This window comes from Vulpes vulpes, chromosome 10 (assembly GCF_048418805.1).
Source record: "Vulpes vulpes isolate BD-2025 chromosome 10, VulVul3, whole genome shotgun sequence".
Classification (NCBI taxonomy): Eukaryota; Metazoa; Chordata; class Mammalia; order Carnivora; family Canidae; genus Vulpes; species Vulpes vulpes.
This window is the reverse complement of record NC_132789.1, coordinates 31,003,605-31,022,089: the sequence shown is the minus strand read 5'-3', so window position 1 is coordinate 31,022,089 and position 18,485 is coordinate 31,003,605. Positions and strand designations below refer to the sequence as shown.

Sequence of the window (18,485 nt, the reverse complement as noted above, 5' to 3'; positions counted from 1 at the left end):
CATTGAGGGGCCCAAACTCACCTGCAGGAGCCACCTGCCCATGCATGTGTCCACTCAGAGCATGGAGCCCTCATCACCCAACCACTTGACATGGCTGCTGAGCACTGAATCGTGCTGGGCTACTAGTCTCCCAGACTGCATCAAATGTACAGAGAATGATCAGCAAAATGGTCCCTGGACAGAGGGAGCAAGGAGGGCACGGAACTTCCCCTCCAGGAGTGCCCATGGTGTGAAGGAGAGGGCCCTGGGCAGCAAATGCCTATGCCAGCACCACGTCCTCCCAAGGGCACTGCAGCCTCCACGTCAACATATCTACCCATGCAGCAGGAGTGGGGCTGAGCATGCTACATGCAGTGGACACTCAAGGCACAGTGGGCCTGGGGCTCCTTGTGGAAAGAGGTAGGCTCAGGCCAGGTGTCTGGTCACAGGCCAACCACAGAGTACTGACCACTTCTCCTGGTGGAAGGTGACAACATCCACTGACCTCTGGAGCAGCAAGGATACACGAGGGGAGGGCAGGAGGGAAGGAGGATGCATGCTCACTTCACTGAAGGACAAATTCACAAACTGCTGTTTGTGGCAGTTCCAAGGCCGCATCTATAAAGTGCAAGTCCCCCAGGAGGGGGCACAGGACACCCCACCTGCCCTGTGGGGCTGTTCTCACCAATATCTGAATCCACCAGCCACTCCGTGAGGCCTGCTGTAAGAAATGCACGTGGGCCCTGGGGCATCAGAGGTGAGGACACTCAGCCAGGGCCTCTCCACATTAGCTACCCCTTCATGGCTATGGCATTACCACTCCCCCACCTGCTGTGATCTGTCTTATGCACCAAGACTGTCAATAGTGTCTACTCCGCTGTCGCCACATCTGTCTGCACACTTGTAGGAAGGGCCAGGTAGGAGACTGGCACCTAGGACACGGCCCCAGCCATGCCCCCTACCTCGGTCCACAAGCATCTGATCAGCAGTCCTGGGCACAGGCTCTGGGGTCACCCCCCAGGGCATCACATGACTCCCACTGATCTGCACCAAACACCAACAATCACATCACTGCAAGGCTCAGCATCCACAGTGGGAAGTGGACCACAGGCAGTGCCCACTGCTCAGCTGGCACTCAGCAGGTCCTGCTGAGAAATAGGCCCTGGACTAGAGGCAACCCTGTGGAGGTCCACGGCAGTGCAGCAGGGTCACGGTCAGGTCCAGGCATGGGAGCCACAGAGATAAACACACTCGGAGAAGCCAGGCCACAGCCCAGTGGTGGCCAGCCAGCTCCTCAGGTAGAAAGAGATACTGCAAGCTGGTATCCAGAAGCATCACAGTCACAAGTGCAGCACTCCTTCCCAACTTTGTGCCCTCTTGGTGGGATGGGGCTACCATCTCCAGAGGCACCTAGACCCCAGCCAGTAGCCCGGGGCAGCACTGTGGGACCCCAGCCCCAACTCACAAGCAGCAGGGGTCTTAGCCACATCAACTGCCTGTATGAGCTCAGTCACGGCAGGTGCACATGGGGGTGGCCGTGAGGATGTGCCAGGTGCTACACGTGAAGGGCTCAGCCTCCATCCCCACATGTGCCTCACATGCGTCTGGCAACACCCCAACAGCCACATCCCCACATGACCTGGGCCCTCTGCTGGGTTCCAGCAACCTGACTCCTGCCTCACAGCCAGCGCAGGTCCGCTGAGGCCCCAGGCCTCTTGGGGACCCTGCCTCCTGCCTCTGCTCTTTGCTATCTGCCCAATTCCAGGTAGGGGAAGACTTCCCCCAAATGGCTGTGCAGCAGAGCCTCCATGTCCTCTGGTGACAGGGCTTCGTTGCCCCTCAGTAACTACAGACAGGCCCTGGGAGCTGTCCACCAAGCCCGTTCAGAACCTGAGATGCGCCATACCACACGCTCAGACACACCTCACTGAGGAAGCACCCTGAGGCCCCAGAGCTCAGCAGCACCTGACACCAGTGGGTGCCGGGCTGCTCCATACCAGTCAGTGGTGCTTGGACCTCCTTTCTCCAGCCTAGGGCACTTCTGCACCCCATAGAACAGGGCAAGTGCAGTGTGGCCCCAAAGCAGGGGACTCCTTAGCCACAGACACGTGGAGGAGCTTTCAGGGGCCAAGGGCTGGCATGGGGATGGGGGGGTCCCTGTGGCTGGAGATGCCCACTGCAGTCAGGCTACAGTTCTCACACAGCAGCCAGCGGCCCTCACATTGCCACAGGAAGCCCCGACTCAATTCCTCGAGTCTCCACAACAGTCGGTCGGCCCTAGGAAGCCTCACCACGCCCAACGGGGGCAATGTGCCCAGAGAGGCTGCCACAGTACCCCAAGCTGAGGGGCGGAGTGGGAGCCCACCTCCTGTCAAGCCCACAGCTCAGCCCCGTGCAGTGCCCGGTGGGCCGCCGCCACCCTCCCAGCAGACCCACCTCAGGTCAGCTGCTATAAGGTTAAAGCCGTTGTACAGGTGACCCTCCGCAGAAACCTTCTTCAAGTAGGACAAGCTGTCCATGTCTGTAGTCAGAAAGTGGGCCACAAGTTCACCTGTGGGGAGGGGACAGACACACATGGCTGAGGCAGCAGGGCTGAGCCCCTCTTCCCGGGGAGACTGACATGGGGCTGGTGCAGGCGAAACACCCACCACACCAGCCATACCTCATTGACCTGGCAGCTAAGGAGGTCTGCATCAACAACTCTGTGTTGGGTTTTAATTTGTTTTCTGCCATTACACCCTAAATGGAAGCACAGCAGGAGGCAAAAAGTCCTCAGCAGGGACCCTGCATGTCCATGGAGCTGTCTTCCCAGAGGGTGTTACTCTGCAAACACCTGACAGATGGGGTATGATGACAACAGCCAGAAGTGACACTGTGGCCTGGGGCACAAATGTGGAGCAAGTCCCCCTCCCCTGTCTATGCAGGCTCGTGCTGTGTGGGCCAGGCAAAGGGGGCTCCCACAGTGACGCCAGCCAGCAGCCCTCAGGGCCCCTTTTTCCTCCTCCTGTGTCTCCATGTGCCCAAGGAAAGCCTGCCACCCCCTCCACCTCCTCCACCACTGCCCCAAGGTACCTCGGCCCCGGGCATCCCGGTCTTGCCGTGGCTGCAGGTAGTTGGTGAGCGCGGCCAGCTTCCCCCGTGTGCTGATACCCAGCCACGTGCCTCCTTCCTTACCTTCCTCCATGTCAAGCCCTGTGACAGATGATAGTGTCACCACCAGTAGCACCTGCCTCCACCCTGTCCCTGTGTCCTAGGGAGGTACAGACTCAGCCTAGCAGCCCTGGCTAAGGAACAGGGACTTGAACTACTCAGGGCAAGGCAGTCCCAAAGCCCACAGGGCACAGGAGAGAGACCCTGCCCCCCTCCCCCGGATGACATCTGATGCCCATGGGAGCCCCTGAAAAGTTGTGGTGGGACCTGGCATGTGTGGAATGCATCCTAATGCTTGGATCAGTGCCAGGCTGGGATCACAGTGCCAGCTCCATCCTCACAACAGCACCAGCCCCCAATCCTACATCCTGGATTAGGTGTAGGGCTACTGGCTGCCCTCCCCTAACAAGACACACAGGCCCTCAGGGTGGGTGCTTCACTAGGAGCCCAGAGCACATCCAGGCCCACCCACTTGCCTCAATCCCACTCCATAGGCCCAGGCCATGGTTAGTGCCCTATCACCAGATCAGTGAGGCCCTTAAAGCCATAGGAAAGTGTCTTCCTAGATTAGAGGGTCATTTTAGCTGAATACTGGGGTAAAAGCAGGTAAGTCATTAAAATATCATTTTTATAATACTAAGTTACAACAGTAAAATAAAAAATGTAAAGGTCAGAAAGGAAGAAATAAACTGTCTCTATTTGCAGATGACAGGACTACCTGTGAAGAAAATCTAAAAGGAATCTATCAAAAAAAAAAAAAATCTGCTGGGGGTGCTTGGCTGGCCCAGTCAGAAGAACATGCAACTCTTGATCTCAGGGTCCTGAGTTTGAGCTCTATGTCGGATATACATATTACTAAAAAAATTAATTAATTTTTAAAAATCAACTAGAACTGGTGAGTAAATAAAGGCAAAAATCAGAAAAATGAAGACTTACACATACCATTTATAATACCACTAAACCAAACCAAACAAAACAAAAAGTAGGAAAATATTTAAGGAAAAATGTATAATACCTAAAGACTGAAAACCACAGACCAGCTCTGAAAGAAGTCAAGCAGATGTAATTAAGAGAGAGAGACATGCCCTGTTCTTCAACTGAAGAGTCAATATTGTTAAGATGACAGTTCTCTCCAAATGGCCAAAAGAGTCAACACAATCCAAATCCAAATCCCAGCAAGCTTTCTGTTTTATAGAAATTAACAAGCTGACACTAAAATTTATATGCACACATGAAAGAGCCAGGATGGCCAAAGAAGTTCTGAAATAGAACAAAACTGGAGGACTTAACACTGCCTGATTTCAAAACTTGCTAAAAAAGCTGCAGTCATCGAGACAGTGTGATGTTGGCATCAAGACAGCCGAACAGATCAATGGGACACAAGAGAGTCTAAAATAGACCCACACATATGTGTTCAACTGATTTTCAACCAAGTTGCCATAGGAATGCAATAGGCAAACGAGTATCCACTTAATAAATAAGACTAGAACTGGAGACGTGTGTGGGTGGAGGGGGGAAGACATGAATCTCAACCCCTACCTCACACCATGTACAAAAATGTAAGATAAATCAGAGGCCCAAAGACAAAACTCCAAATCAAAAGGCTTCTAGAAGCAGAAAGAGGAAAATATCTTTATGGCCTTAGGGTAGGCAAAAACACAAACAGAATAAACCATAGAAAGAGTAAACTGCACTTCACTAAAAGAAAATATTCTGCTTACCAAAAGGTATTAAGAAAATGAGTAGGCAATACATTTATCCAACAAGGGACTCCTATCCAGAATGCGTAAAAACTACAAATTAACCATTGAAAAGTAAACAAGAATTCCACATCTGGCCATCAATAGGGACCAGATTTACTCTCTTACATAAAACCACAAAAAATAAAATACATGAAACAATGGGTTCCAAGACACTGCACATCAAAAGACAAAGGACAGTGATCTCTGAGATAAGAAACAAGGTGGGCAGCCCCGGTGGCACAGCGGTTTAGTGCCGCCTGCAACCCAGAGTGTGATCCTGGAGACCCAGGATGGAGTCCTACGTCGAGCCTGCTTCTCCCTCTGCCTGAATAAATAAATAAATAAATCTTTAAAAAAAAAAAAACAAACAAGGTGAACCCCATGACTGGAAAGCCTCCAGGACACTGCACAGAGAGGAGGTCCAGGCAGAGTCCACTGGACTGCCTGGCCAAGGGGAAGGGCTGGGAGCCTGGGGAGATTGAGGCGACCAGAGCTCCTGAGACAGGGGACCAGAGAGGAGAGAGCTGCACAGAATACCAGACAGTTGATCAGCATATGTGTGAGAAAACCACCCAAGGCCAGGAAAGAACCAGCCAGAAAGACTAGAGGAGACAGTGCTCACAACATGGCTAGGAATAGCACCTGTTCCCAGAAGTCGGCCTATAAAACCTCAAGACCCAGGGAGCACAGGCAAGTGAAGACAAAAGGATCTTGCTTGAGTAGCAGGGAATCACTGGCCTTAGACTGAGCATAGCTTCATAGCCACTTAACCAATCTTAAAAGCAAGAACTGAAAGGATCAAACTGTTTCTGAGTAACTTGGCTGTTATCCCAGGGCAAAGCTCAGAAATATTTATAGATATACAAAAATACTCAATCCCCAACAAGATAAAATCCACAAATGTTTAGCATCCAATCAAAAATTACCAAGCATAGGGATCCCTAGGTGGCGCAGCGGTTTGGCGCCTGCCTTTGGCCCAGGGCGCGATCCTGGAGACCCGGGATCGAGTCCCACATCGGGCTCCCGGTGCATGGAGCCTGCTTCTTCCTCTGCCTATGTCTCTGCCTCTCTCTCTCTCTCTGTGACTATCATAAATAAATAAAAGTTTAAAAAAAAAAATTACCAAGCATGCAAAGAAGCAGAAAAACATGGTCCTGCTTACTAAAAGCTCAATCTATTAAAACTAAACTGGAACTGAAGCAGACGTCAGACTTTGCAGACAAGGATATTCAAACAGTTATTACAACTATACTCTCTATGCTAAAGCAGTTAAGAACATACAAAGAAGATAAAAAATTGAACTTCTAGAGGTTAAAACCTACAATGTCGGAGATAAAAAACATATAGGATGGAGGAAAAAGCAGATTAGACACTGCAGAAAAAAGATTAGCTAATGTGAAGATATTGTAATAGAAATCATCTAAAATGAAACAGAGGAAAAACAGGGTTTTTAAAAATGAATGGAGTATCATCAGGGGCGTCTGGGTGGCTCATCAGCTAAGTGTCTGACTCTTGATTTTGGCTCAAGCCACGACGATCTCAGGGTCATGAGATCAAGCCCTGAGTCAGGCTCTGTGCTCAGCAGGGTATCCACTTGAGATTCTCACTCTCTCCCTCTGCCCCCACCCCCACTCACACGCACACTCCTCTCTTTCTTTAAAAAACTCATAAACGAAATCTTTTAAAAAATGAATTGAGCATCATGAAAGTGTGGGACAACCTCAAGAAAACTAATATAAAAAAAAAACTAATATATGTGTGAGGAAGTAGAGAGAGGGAAAGAGATTGAGAGAGCAAGAGACCGAAAAAATATTTGAAAAAATAATAGCCCAATTTTCCCAAACTTCTAACAAGTTCCCAAGAAATGCTGATGCTACTAACTCTCAGATCACATTTGGAGAATCCCTGGCCTACGATTTTGCATACAATTTGGTGATGTCAGATGGTAGGAGGATGTGGCTCTCAGTGGTTCCAGCCCTAAACTGGTACAATGGCCTCCTGGGCCCACCCAGCGCTACCCTGCAGCAGGGCGACCTCCCACTAGGCCGGAGCCCTTGCATGCCAGAGGCCAAGTCCCAATCACCACAAAGGGTGAAGGATTCCAAGTGGCTGGACCCCCTCAGCAGGAATTGGTCCCAATCAAAGGGCAGGGTACAAGCCTGAGTACCAAGCAGGATGGAGCCCGGGTGGCCAGGATAGCCAAGGAGCCCAAGCAGGCTAACCCTTTATCTGTGTCTTCATCCACAAAAATCCTCAAGAAGGGCCATCAGACCCTCAACTCCTCACCCCACCCACCCTGACCAGTCTTCCCTCACTGCCATTACAGCCTCCCACATTCATGCCCTGCAGAGGTGACACATACAGCCTGCCCCATCCCCAGAACCCCTTCCATCCTACCCTTCCATCCTAGTTGGCATGGTCCTAGCTAGGCCCACAGGCTCCCCTCAGCCCTCCACGTAGTCCCGAGAGCCTGTCCCTCACTGGCCCAGCCAAGGATCCCACATGCATGGGCCCTGGGGTTACTGTACAGAGATGCCTGGAGCTTACACAATAGAGGTATCCTCATTAGCCCTGCCCCATATTTTTGTTCACACGTCTAGACATGTCCAAAGTCTCCTGTGCAGCTTCTGAGGAGACCAAGACGTAGCCCAGAGACCCAGCCTCTTCTTGCTGAGTGCACAGCCTCACAACAGCTTTCCCCACCACCTGCCAGATCTCCTGCCTGTGACACTGCCCTGCCTCAGTCTCCCTACTCCTGTCCTCCCCCCACATGGCACCAGGACAATCCAGCCTGGACAGTGATTTCCTCATTCCACCACCCATCCAGTCTATAAAGGAGGCCTTCCGTGGAAGTTCCACAGTCAAGCTTCTAGATACTGCAGGCAAAGCAGGGCATACCTAGTGTCTCCAGACCCCTGAGGCCGCCCACTCAGCCTGCTGGGCATCTGAGCATCCCTATCAGCTCTGCCTGGCTCCCTTGTGCTTCCCTGACACCTGGCTCACAGTCAGAGGGAACCCAGCCTGGCCAACACCAGTCCACATGCCCTCCAGTAGATCCCTCCCTGCCCTTTGGGCAGAAACTGCTCTTTGTCCAACAGGTTCAGAGAGGCCGCCAGCCAAGCTGGCACGGGACATAGCTGTCACCTCCGTTCCTGCCTCTGTGAGAACTCCTCATGCAGTTCCCATCTGAACGTGCTCCAACCAAGCCTGTGCTCCCCAAATTCAGCCCACCCCTGACAGGTGCCGGCGTGTAAACAGAAATGTGTCCAGGTGTAAGTATGCACACACAAGCTATGATGCTTTAGAGTGATCGAGTGTGAACCTGCACCTCATACAAACCCAACCGTATGCCCACAGCAGAAAGGTGGATCCAAATAAAACCAACTGATCCTTCCAGCTATTTCCCCGGGAATCTACAACACACCACGTGAATGGTGCTGGACTTCAGGGCTGGTCACCCCAATGCTGGCCTCAGACCCAAACCTGGGAGCTTCCCCCACGAGTCCAGTCAGCGTCCACTTATTCATCCTGCACTTACAATGGGAAGCAGTACCAGTAACAGGTAAGAGCACTCGGGGGCTCCTGCGTCCTGCCGTGTCATGGCCACAACCCCGGTCCTATGTGGGAAGACTCACCACTGAGGACCTCATTGTTGTTCCCCCAGAAGTCAGCTAACTTGGATGGTCTGTGGTAAAATTCATCCCTGTTGGCTGCCAGGATGAGCCTGAAAGACAAAGCATGATTAAAGGTCTCGGGGGAAAAACAGAAAAGCCCTATTTTTTTTCTGCTATTAACAAAGAAAATTTGCCTCCACAGCAACACAGGAGAGTCCTAGAGAGGACAGGAACCCTCAGGAGACAAAGGTCAGTGATGGCTCCAGACAAGCAGGTTTCTCAAGGAGCCTTCAGCCAAGACTCTGCCCCCGGACTCTGCCAAATAAAGAGGCAGATGCTGGGCAAAGACGCGTAGCCCATCCCACCCTACACACCCAACTCGTCACGCAGAAAGGGCAACAGGACCTGTGCAGGTGACAGCCTTGAGCAGCTGGCATCAGGCATGTCCCCAGGTGCCCCAGTGCAGAGAAGTGCCCCTTGTACCTGTCTGTCCCTTCCCCTGAAGTTACCCCTAGTGAGCATGCCCACCAGAAAGGCCCTGGGGCCACGTGGAGCAGTAGCAGAGCACAGGATTGCTGGAGGCTGCCGTCCTGCATTTTGGGGTGTTTGGGGAAGTGGGTAAGAATTTCTGTGGCTCTCTAGTTTTGTTTGCATCATGAAACCAACAAGGTTTTGCTAGCAAATAAAAAAGATGTCAACATTTTCAAAAGAGCTCTAGTTTTTTTTTTTATTATTAAAAGATTTTATTTATTTATTCATGAGACACACAGAGAGAGGCAGAAACACAGAGGGAGAAGCAGGCTCCATGCAGGAAGCCCTATGTGGGACTCGATCCCGGGTCTCCAGGATCACACCATGAGCCAAAGGCAGGCACTCAACCACTGAGCCACCCAGGCATCCCTGCTCTAGTTTTAACATAGGAAAACAAAGTTTCTAGTCAGCTTTGCCATTTTCAGTGAGGACACAGTGACTGAGTGGGACTGCCACGTCCATGAGACGTCTGGGTCTAAGAAGTGCAAGCAAAGAACCCTCCGAGCACCAGCGGCAGGTGTATAGAGGCCGTAGGGCCAGGCGCTGTGGCTTAGCCACCGGTGCTCACACTGGATCTGAAACCAAGTTAGTCTAGTCGGTGGTCACATCCTAAAGTCTTCAAAAATAACTTTTCTCTTGACTCTTAGGCTTTTATGTACATGTAGGGGCACCTGGGTGGCTAGGTCGGTGAAGCATCTGCCTTTGGCTCAGGTCAAGATCTCAGGGTCCTGGGACTGAGCCCCACTTGGGCTCTCTGCTCAGCGAGGAGTCCCCCTCTCCCTCTGAGCCTCTCCTCTGCTTAGGCGCACACACTCTCTCTCTCTCAATAAATAAATATTTTTTGTTGTTGTTGTACGGTAAAATGTGGGTTAACAAAAAAGTTCATAAAAAAAAAAAAAGTTCATAAAATTAAAAGTGAAACTGGTACCAGCACCACAGAAGTGCTTTCACCCTGGTGCACACAGCGTGTGACACCACCCACCCCCAACTCTGCACCTCCCCATGCAGCCCCAGCCACAGGCACCAATGTAACCAACGACTGTGGGTGTCTAGTCACACCCTCTGGATCTGCCCTAGGAGTCTCACCACCTTCGGGACACCTGTTCAGCCTGTGGCAGCTCTCCAGGCTGCTCCAGGTCTTGGGGACAGGCATGCAGGGAAGTCACTGTCCCTGATGTGAACCCCAGCCATTCGCAGGACAATCCTCTGCAGCTCTAACTGCCAGACCACAGCCCCAGGCTGAGATAGGCAGCCTGAGGGAGAAGCCAGCGGGACTCTGACCCCATTTTCAGACACAACTGCTTTATCCCTTCCTTCTGCGACTCGATCTGGAGCCAACCCGGCTGGCACTGCTCCCATAGGCTGCTTGTGTGGGCCAGGTGCCCCACAACCCCTGTGGGAGGAGGTCAGGAGACACCCAGCACTGCTCCCCAACTCACTCGTCCTGCCACTTGTGCTGAGAGGGGGCTGGGGATGCGGAGGCAAGACCCAAACTGAGCCTAGTGCTACTGGCTTCTGGTTCTGATTCTTATGTAAGTCTCCAGAAAAGGAAAAATTAGGGAGGAAGAAAAAAGCTGACTGAGCAAAACCTTTCTCTCCCAAGATTTTCAACTCCTACTATTTTTAAAATAAGGAGCAGTTAGTAACCAGGAATATTAACTGCCAGGTTATTTTTGCAACAAGAATCACTATTTAGCTGAATTGCTAGTGGTTTGCTGGGGATTTCATTAAATACCTAATTGGGAAACATGTGGGCATGATAAGTACCCACATCAAGGCTCCAAGTAAGAGAAAGTATTCCCTCACTCACCACCTCTGAGCATTACAACACCAGTAAAAGTCCATCTGTGCCACAGCGCCCAGGAGCAGGGCACATGCCTACCAGTCAGGGGATATGAGGACAGCAAGTCACCCATGGCTTTGTTTTGTTCTAATAACTGAAACCACTAACTAATTATACATCATCCATGGGTGGGCATTCCTCACCTCAACCATGGGTGAGTCTGTGCATCATCTGGGGGTGGGTGTGTGCAGTCTGGAGGTATGGATGGGTCTGCGCATTACCTGGGGGATGAGTCTGAGCACCAGCTGGGTGGGAAGAGTCTGTGCACCACTTGGGGGTATGAGTTTAAGCACCACATGGGAGGGTGAGTCTAAGCACCCTCTGGGGGATGAGCCTGAGCACCACCTGGAGTGAGTCTGCATACTACCTGTGGGGATGAGTCTAAGCACCAACTGGGAGGGATGAGTCTGCGCACCATCAGGGATGGCTGAGTCTGCACACCACCTGGGAAGTTGAGTCTGCACACCATCTAGGGGGTGAGTCAGTGCATCATTTGGGGTTGGCCTGTGCACCACCTGCAAGGGGGGAGGGTCTCTACACCATCTGGGGAGAGCTTAGTGCCAGGTAGCAGGTGCACAGACCCATGCCCCAGTGATGTCACCAGCAGTGATGAGTTCCATGGAAACCACCAGAAGGATATGACAACTCACTCAGCAGCCCCTCCAGACTGGAGCCAACAAGGGTAATTGGCTCATGAGTCTAAAGAGACATTTTGATAAATGGCCTGGCCACAGTGGTTATATGACAGCCATGACAGTATTACCCAATGGGAAGTGTACTGATTTTCTATGGGGCCTCACAAATTGCCACAAACATAGCATATACAGCGGCTTAAAGCAACACCTACTCCTCATCTCAGTCTGTGGTCAGGAGCACAGGCCTGCTGTGCTGGGTGCTCTGCTCAGCGGCTCCTGAGATAATACTTGATGTGCCGACTAGCAGGGTCTCCGAGACTTGGCGTCTTCCTCACGTTCCTGAGGTTGCTGCAGAATGCCCATCCTAGGCTGAAGTCACTCCCAACTCCTGGAGACCAACCCCAGTTCCTGGCCATGGGCCCCCTTCAAGCATAGCAGCTTACCTCTTCAGGAGGGGCCTGGTCCCACCTAAGGGTTCACCTGATTAGGTCAGACCCACCGAGGACAACTCCCATCTGATTAACTCCAAGTCAACTAATTAAGGACTTTTTCACATTGGCAAAATCCCTTTCTATTTAGCTCCACAGTCCCACACATGACCAGGGGAATGAATAACACAGGTGTGTACAATGGGGGTAGGAACCTTGGGAACTATAGGCCTACCACAGGGGTTATGGGAGCTCACATTTTACTTTGTACATCTTGTAGGGGATGACTTTTTTCCAGAGCACGTAGCCCTTTATAATCAGGGAAATTACTTGAATCCCACAGGAACGCCGCTGCCTCCACAGGGCAAGGTCATTGGGACCCCGAGGCAAAGCTGCAGTCCAGCACGGAAAAGCTCTAAGCCAGCATATCACAGGCTGCTAAAGTAATTTCTTATCTGCTATGCTCCTTGCTGCAGTGCTGCAGAGATCGGTACTAAAATTCAAAATGAGCAGAACCAACAGGCACCCAGACAATACTCACACTGGGTAACTGTTACCAAAAATTCCGAATGCCAGGTAACAACGGGCATGGGAAACAGCAGCTGGGACCACCCAGGGGAATCCCACATCTGGGCAGGGGCCATAATGCACCATGCCAAAGGTGACCCCAGGAGAGAGGAACACCCAAGGAGCCCATCTTACCAGGACCAGCTCAACACTAAGACAGATGAGGAGGCCCAAAGGCATTTGGGGGTTCATGCCCAGCCAGTGCCTACAGGCAGCCAGCATGGGATGTGACATGGAGATGGCTGGCACATCTGGAGGTATGGGTATCCCCAACATCGAGGGGCAGGGTGACAGTGATGTGGTGGATGGGAGGTGTAGACCATGGGATCCATGACACCAGGGCCCAGCCCAGTGTCAGGCCTAGAGATGCTCCACAGAAGTGGCCACGCTCACATTCACTCCCTGGGCAGTTGCCGAGCAGGCTCCCCTCCCTGCCTACACCCAGTAAGTGCCACTCAGCAACACACTGTGACTGCTAAATCTGGCAGCACAGACCACAGGATGCATGCTCTGCTTTCTCTAGTGGGGAAGCAGATGATAAGATGCTTGCATGAGGCTCAAGAGAAGGAGAGATGCTTCAGGAGCCACGCCTTTCACCAACAGGCCAGCAAAGTAGCAGGCACAGACCAAGTGCCACCATCGCCGGGCCAGTCCCAGGCAGGGTATAACAAGGACAGGCTCATCTTTCAGGAACTGAGTCCTGGGAAACCAGAAATCACATTCCCATGAGATCAGCATCTGGCAATGGCAGAGCCGTGGGTGACACTGCCCACAGCATCAAAAGTAAGGATGTCCCAGTTTTTTCTGTAGGGCAGAGAGGAAATGTTTAAGTTATTATTTACATGTATAGTTGACCCTTGAACACAGGGGTAAGGGGTAGCAACCCCCTCCCCGCACAGTCAAAAGTCCATGTATAACTTTTTTTTAAGGTTTTATCTATTTATTTGAGAAACAGAGAGAGAGAGAGAGAGATCACGCACATGCACACACAGAGGGAGCAGCAGAGGGAGAGGGAGAAGCAGGCTCCCCACTGAGCAGGGAGCCCGAAGTGGGGCTCAATCCCAGGACCCCAGGATCGTGACCTGAGCTGAAGGCAGACACTTACCCGACTGAGCCACCCAGGAGCCCCAAAAATCCACATATAACTTTTGACTCCACCAAAACTTAACTACTATTGACCTACTGTTCACCACAAAGCTTACCAATAACGTAAACAGCAAATTCACATGTATTTTATATATTATACTACATATCATATTTTTACCAAAAAGCAAACTAGGGAAAAATAAAACATTAATAAGAAAATCATAAGGAGGGGCACCTGGCTGGCTTAGTTCGGTGGAATACATGACTCTTGATTAGGTTGTAAGTTTGAGCCCCACGTTGGATGTAGAGGTTACTTAGGAAAAATTTAAAATCTTAAAAAAAAAAATCATAAGGAAGAGAAAATACAGTTACAGTCCCATACTTTAAAAACTCTGCATATAAGTAGACCTACATAGTTCAAATCCATGTTGTTTAAAGGACAACTTCATATGGCAATGACAGCCACCATTCCAGTTATAAAGTCCCCTTTGCAACCATCTGACCCCAGAGCAACAATTCTATAGGGATGAGTTTAACCCACAAACAAAAACAGGTGTTTCCCGTTACCCCAAGAGTCAAATGATATTGAGGGTGCTCAAGACAGCCCATGGAGCACGAGGTCTCTGATGTGTCCTAGCCACATAGACCAGCTTTGTGGGCAGCAGAGTCCAGGTGGATGGTGGCTCGGGACACCTGGCTTGTCCAGCTTGGTGGGAGAGAACTTGGTCTGGACAGTGCACAATGATGACACTGTGAAGACATTCTCTGTCACCACAAGGAAACATGGGGTGACATGGCTCGGGAAGTCTATGGCACGGCCACCAAAAGACACTCAATGGAATCATTCCTCCAAAAACAAACATAGAATTGCCATATGATCCAGCAATTCCCCTTTTCAGTATACATCCTAGAGCATGGAAAGCAGGACTCAGACACTTGTACACTAATCTTCACGGCAGCATGACTCACAGGAGCCAAGAAGTGGAAATAGTCCAAGTGTCCATCTAGAGATGAACAGATAAAAATGTGGTCATTGTGCCTACAATGGGATGTTACTCAGCCTTAAGAAGGAACGAGATGCTGACACATGCCACACCACGATCTTGAGGACACGTTGCTAAGTGAAATAAGTCAGTCACACAAAAATACTACGATTCCACTTATATGAGGTCCTCAGAGTAGTCAAGGTCATAGAGACAGAGAGCAGACTGGTGGTGGCCAGGGGCTGGGGGGAGGGGAACAGGAACTTAGTGTTTGGTGGAGACAGGTGTCAGTCGGGGACAATGAAGAGCTCTGGATATGGATGGTGGGGATGGTTGCACAACGATGTGAATGTACTTGATGCCACTGAACTGGACACTTGTAAATGGTGAGGATGGCACTCCTATTCCTGCTAGTTATGGGGGGAGGGGGGACGAAGACACAGCAGTGGATGCCGAGGTGGGGGGCAGAAGCTGGTGCATTGGAGGCCAGGCCAGGGGTTGGCTAAAGCAGGAGGGAGACCAAGTGAGGGGACGCCAGGGCAGGTCCTGCAGGCCCAGATGGCCCCTGGCAGCACTGTGTAGCCAGGGCCTCCTCCCCTCCACACTGCTGGCCCTGGAGCCTGGCCTGCTCCTCAATCCACTCCAGGTACCGGGAGCTCATCTCAGATCTCTGAAAGGCCCAGCTGCAGTGTTCCTGCCGAGGTGACCCCTCTTTGTTCCTCCCACACTCTTCTCATATCACACATACACAGGAGCACAGACACTAAGGGCCTGCAACCACCCGTTCTCATGGGCCAGAGAGCTCCACAGCTAGAACAGGAGCAGCCCCTGGAAGCCCCTCCGGCCCTCCCACCCAATAAGGTAAACGAGTATATTGGGTCAGTCACCAGAGGCAGCATATTTCATTTTTGGCTTAGGGCTTTGGAATACACTGGAAAGAAACACTAAGGCCATCACGAATCACAACCCACAAGGAGTCATTATGGGAAGACATCTTGGCAAGGACACAGGTCCTGCGCGAAAGCAAGAAAGACCTCCTCCCTCCTTTTTCCCATGTTTTTCCTACTGGCAGGAGACCGGAAGTAGCCTCGGGAAACAGCATATCCAGGGAGACTGTGGCTGAATCTGCTAGTAAACACAGCCAGCAACAGACGCAGTGACCGTCTGCATGTCCCCGTGTGAGGAATTCTTCACTCATCAGGTGGAACCAGTCATTTTGTTGGTGTGTGAGAGTTCACAAGAGTGTAGAAGGGTGCACATGAAACCTCACGAGCCAAAGGGGCAGACCTTGTCAGGAATTCAACTATTATGTATTATGGCTCAGTCCCAAATCTGCCCTTTTTTGCCTCCTCCTGGTAAAGGAGCTGAACTTTGGGGCTAGTACTGTATTAAGTTTGGTCAGTAGAGAGCACTGGAGAGACACCGCAGGGGGAGAGGCTTCTTATCCTGGCTGCAGGGTGCTTCCTTGGGACACTCCTGCAACATGTGTGGCTCCCCCAGACTCAGCCCAGATACACATGGGGCTTCCCCCATGAGCCCAGTGGCCAGCAGCTTCCCCCAGCAGTCTCCTGCGACAGCTGCCTGCACGTCAGAGGCCAGACTCCTAGAAAGTTCTGCTGCCATGGCCTCCCGGTGATTTCTTTGCTATCCAGGGTGCCACTGCTGAGCCTCTCCGGCAACGTCTAGATCTCAGCCTGAGGATGGAGGATGGGGCTCCACCCAAGGCATTCAAATCCTCTCACAGTTAATAATTCTGCAGGTTACACTGCCCCTGCCCAAGTCAGTACACCTGGATCCTGCCCACTGGCTGCACGCTGACTTAAACAGCTGATTCTGCTGGGGGTTGTTCAGGTTCAGCTCCAGGACCCTGGCCTGGCCCTGCTGTCCACTCCACCGCACAAAGGGAACACTGAGCACTCTTCATTCCCTGACCCCTGGCCTAGGATGAGTTTCATTCAGCACAAAATTAGGCAGCATGGTGTCTGTGCAATTTTGCAGGGTGACTCAAATCTAAGAAGCTAGTCAAAAAGGTTCAAATGGTTCAAATCATTGCTGGTATAGATTTTAAAATGATGAAAACTTTCCAGGCAATTGCACTAGTGATGAGTTTCAAATGTCATTTTTGGTTGTGAGTTACCTCTCAGCCTCACACGTGGAAAAACGCAGATGGATTCCTACTGAGGTGACCAGGGAACAGAGGGACACATCCAGGGCCCAGAGTTGTGGGGAGGGGGGTGCACTGGATCATGACCCCGCCCCCCGGGCCTCAGTTTCCCACCTCCTCTGCTGGCCCCTACGTTGCTTCTCTGTCCTGCCGGGACAGCGACCTTCAGCAGCTAAGTCTCCGCACCTATGTGTTAGTTCAGCGTTCCTGCCACGGAGTGGTATTCCCCGGCACACCCCACACCAAGCGACTGCTGTTGGACAGGGCAGGCCCAACCTGTACAGCTTGTCCCCATCTGGGCGCTATAAGGACTGTGGGGCATCCAAGGCCAAGCGGAGGACAGCAGACACAAAGCAAGGGGGTTACCTGTATGCATTTTTGGAAACAGGACGAGGATCAAACTTAAAGAAGATGATGCACATGGATCCCTGAGGGCAGCTTTGTTCACACGGGGTCACCAGTCTGCGGGCAAAGGAAAAAAACGCGTTGAATAAATGGCAGACAATACAAAACCTGCAATGCTCCCCGGTCCGGAACAAGACCGCCTCTGGGATGCCCCTGACCCTCACTGGACATGGCAAGAACCATATGCCAGATACCATGGCGTTCACCGGCACCATACAACCATCTCCCTAAGCGCTCACACACATGAGCGCGGGCCAGACTGTCCCCCAATGCCTGCAATGCTCACTGGCCCTGGGCCTGCCACTGGAGGGTGGCCACAGGAGCAAGAACAAGAACCACAGGCACAGCCAGGGCAGCAGGTGGGTACCCTCCCACACCACACATGGGTGGCTCTGTGGTCTGCTGCATGCCTACCACCCAGACTGAACCACCCCATCTCCTGGAAGTGGCACCAATTCCAGTCCCCAGTCTGTCAAGGCAGGGCTACGTCATGTCTGACCGGCCTGAGGATGCTCTGCAGCAGTGTCCACAGTAGGCCCTCAGCACATGCCTTCCACCCATGACGGCGCAGACACCGCCAGGGGAACCCAGAGGGCCCTGCACACTCCATGTAAGCAGGTGGAGATGAGGCGCAAAGCACGCATGCTGGTGATATGGACATGCACCCAGGTACTGGGGAGTGGGGATGCTGCAGGTCCCCTTGCACACATAGGCCCTGTGCCTGGCAGCCTCTAGGGCCAGCAGATCTTTTCCCACAGCGGAGGTGAGAACAGAGGTGAGATCCTGGGGCCACTGACCCTGAAGAAGGTGACTGCGATGGTCTCTAGTCTTGCCTATGTGCATGAGGCAGGGCCAGTGGCCACAGCCAGGAAACAGACAAGAAAGAGCTGTGTAGACATTGATGGAAGCCAAAAAGATGCCCCTGGAAGAGCCTCATGAGCAAGACGGGTGAGGGCGTGCTTAGTCTATGTGCATGTATGTAAAGTCTGTGTGCACACGTAAGCATATGGTTATGTATGGGTGTTTGCACGTGTGTGCTTCTGAATATGTCTGCAAGCATGTGTGTGACTATGCGTGTGTGTGACTATGCGTGTGTGTCTAGAGGAAGCCATTGAGCTCCAAATGCACTAGCTTGGGGTGCCCTGGAACTGGGGAGGGTCCATGCAGTACCTTGCCCCCCAGCACAGTAAATACACAGCACCCACTAGACAAGGTTTGAGGTCCACATCTGTAAACAGGGTCCATGACTTGGGCCCCAGCTGGGGTAAGGTGGGATGGGATGCCCAGACCCTGCCCATCCTCGCTCCAGGTTTCAATATAAACCACGAACACTCTGCCATTCCTGACCCTCTGCCCCC

General features: G+C 51.8%; 1 protein-coding gene across 2 annotated transcripts in view; it reads right to left on the bottom strand.

The window, feature by feature from the left end:
* The window catches only part of TANGO2 (transport and golgi organization 2 homolog), a 37,783-nt gene that overhangs the window by 8,942 nt on the left and 10,356 nt on the right, over positions 1 to 18,485 (bottom strand). For both annotated transcript variants that reach the window (XM_072723511.1, XM_025982666.2), the window contains exons 2-5: positions 17,089 to 17,184; positions 8,507 to 8,595; positions 3,052 to 3,171; positions 2,416 to 2,530 (exon numbers count right to left, since the gene is read on the bottom strand). In XM_072723511.1, the coding sequence (XP_072579612.1) occupies positions 2,416 to 2,530; positions 3,052 to 3,171; positions 8,507 to 8,595; positions 17,089 to 17,144 (380 nt within the window). In that variant the 5' untranslated portion in view covers positions 17,145 to 17,184. The remainder of the gene's footprint in view (positions 1 to 2,415; positions 2,531 to 3,051; positions 3,172 to 8,506; positions 8,596 to 17,088; positions 17,185 to 18,485) is intronic.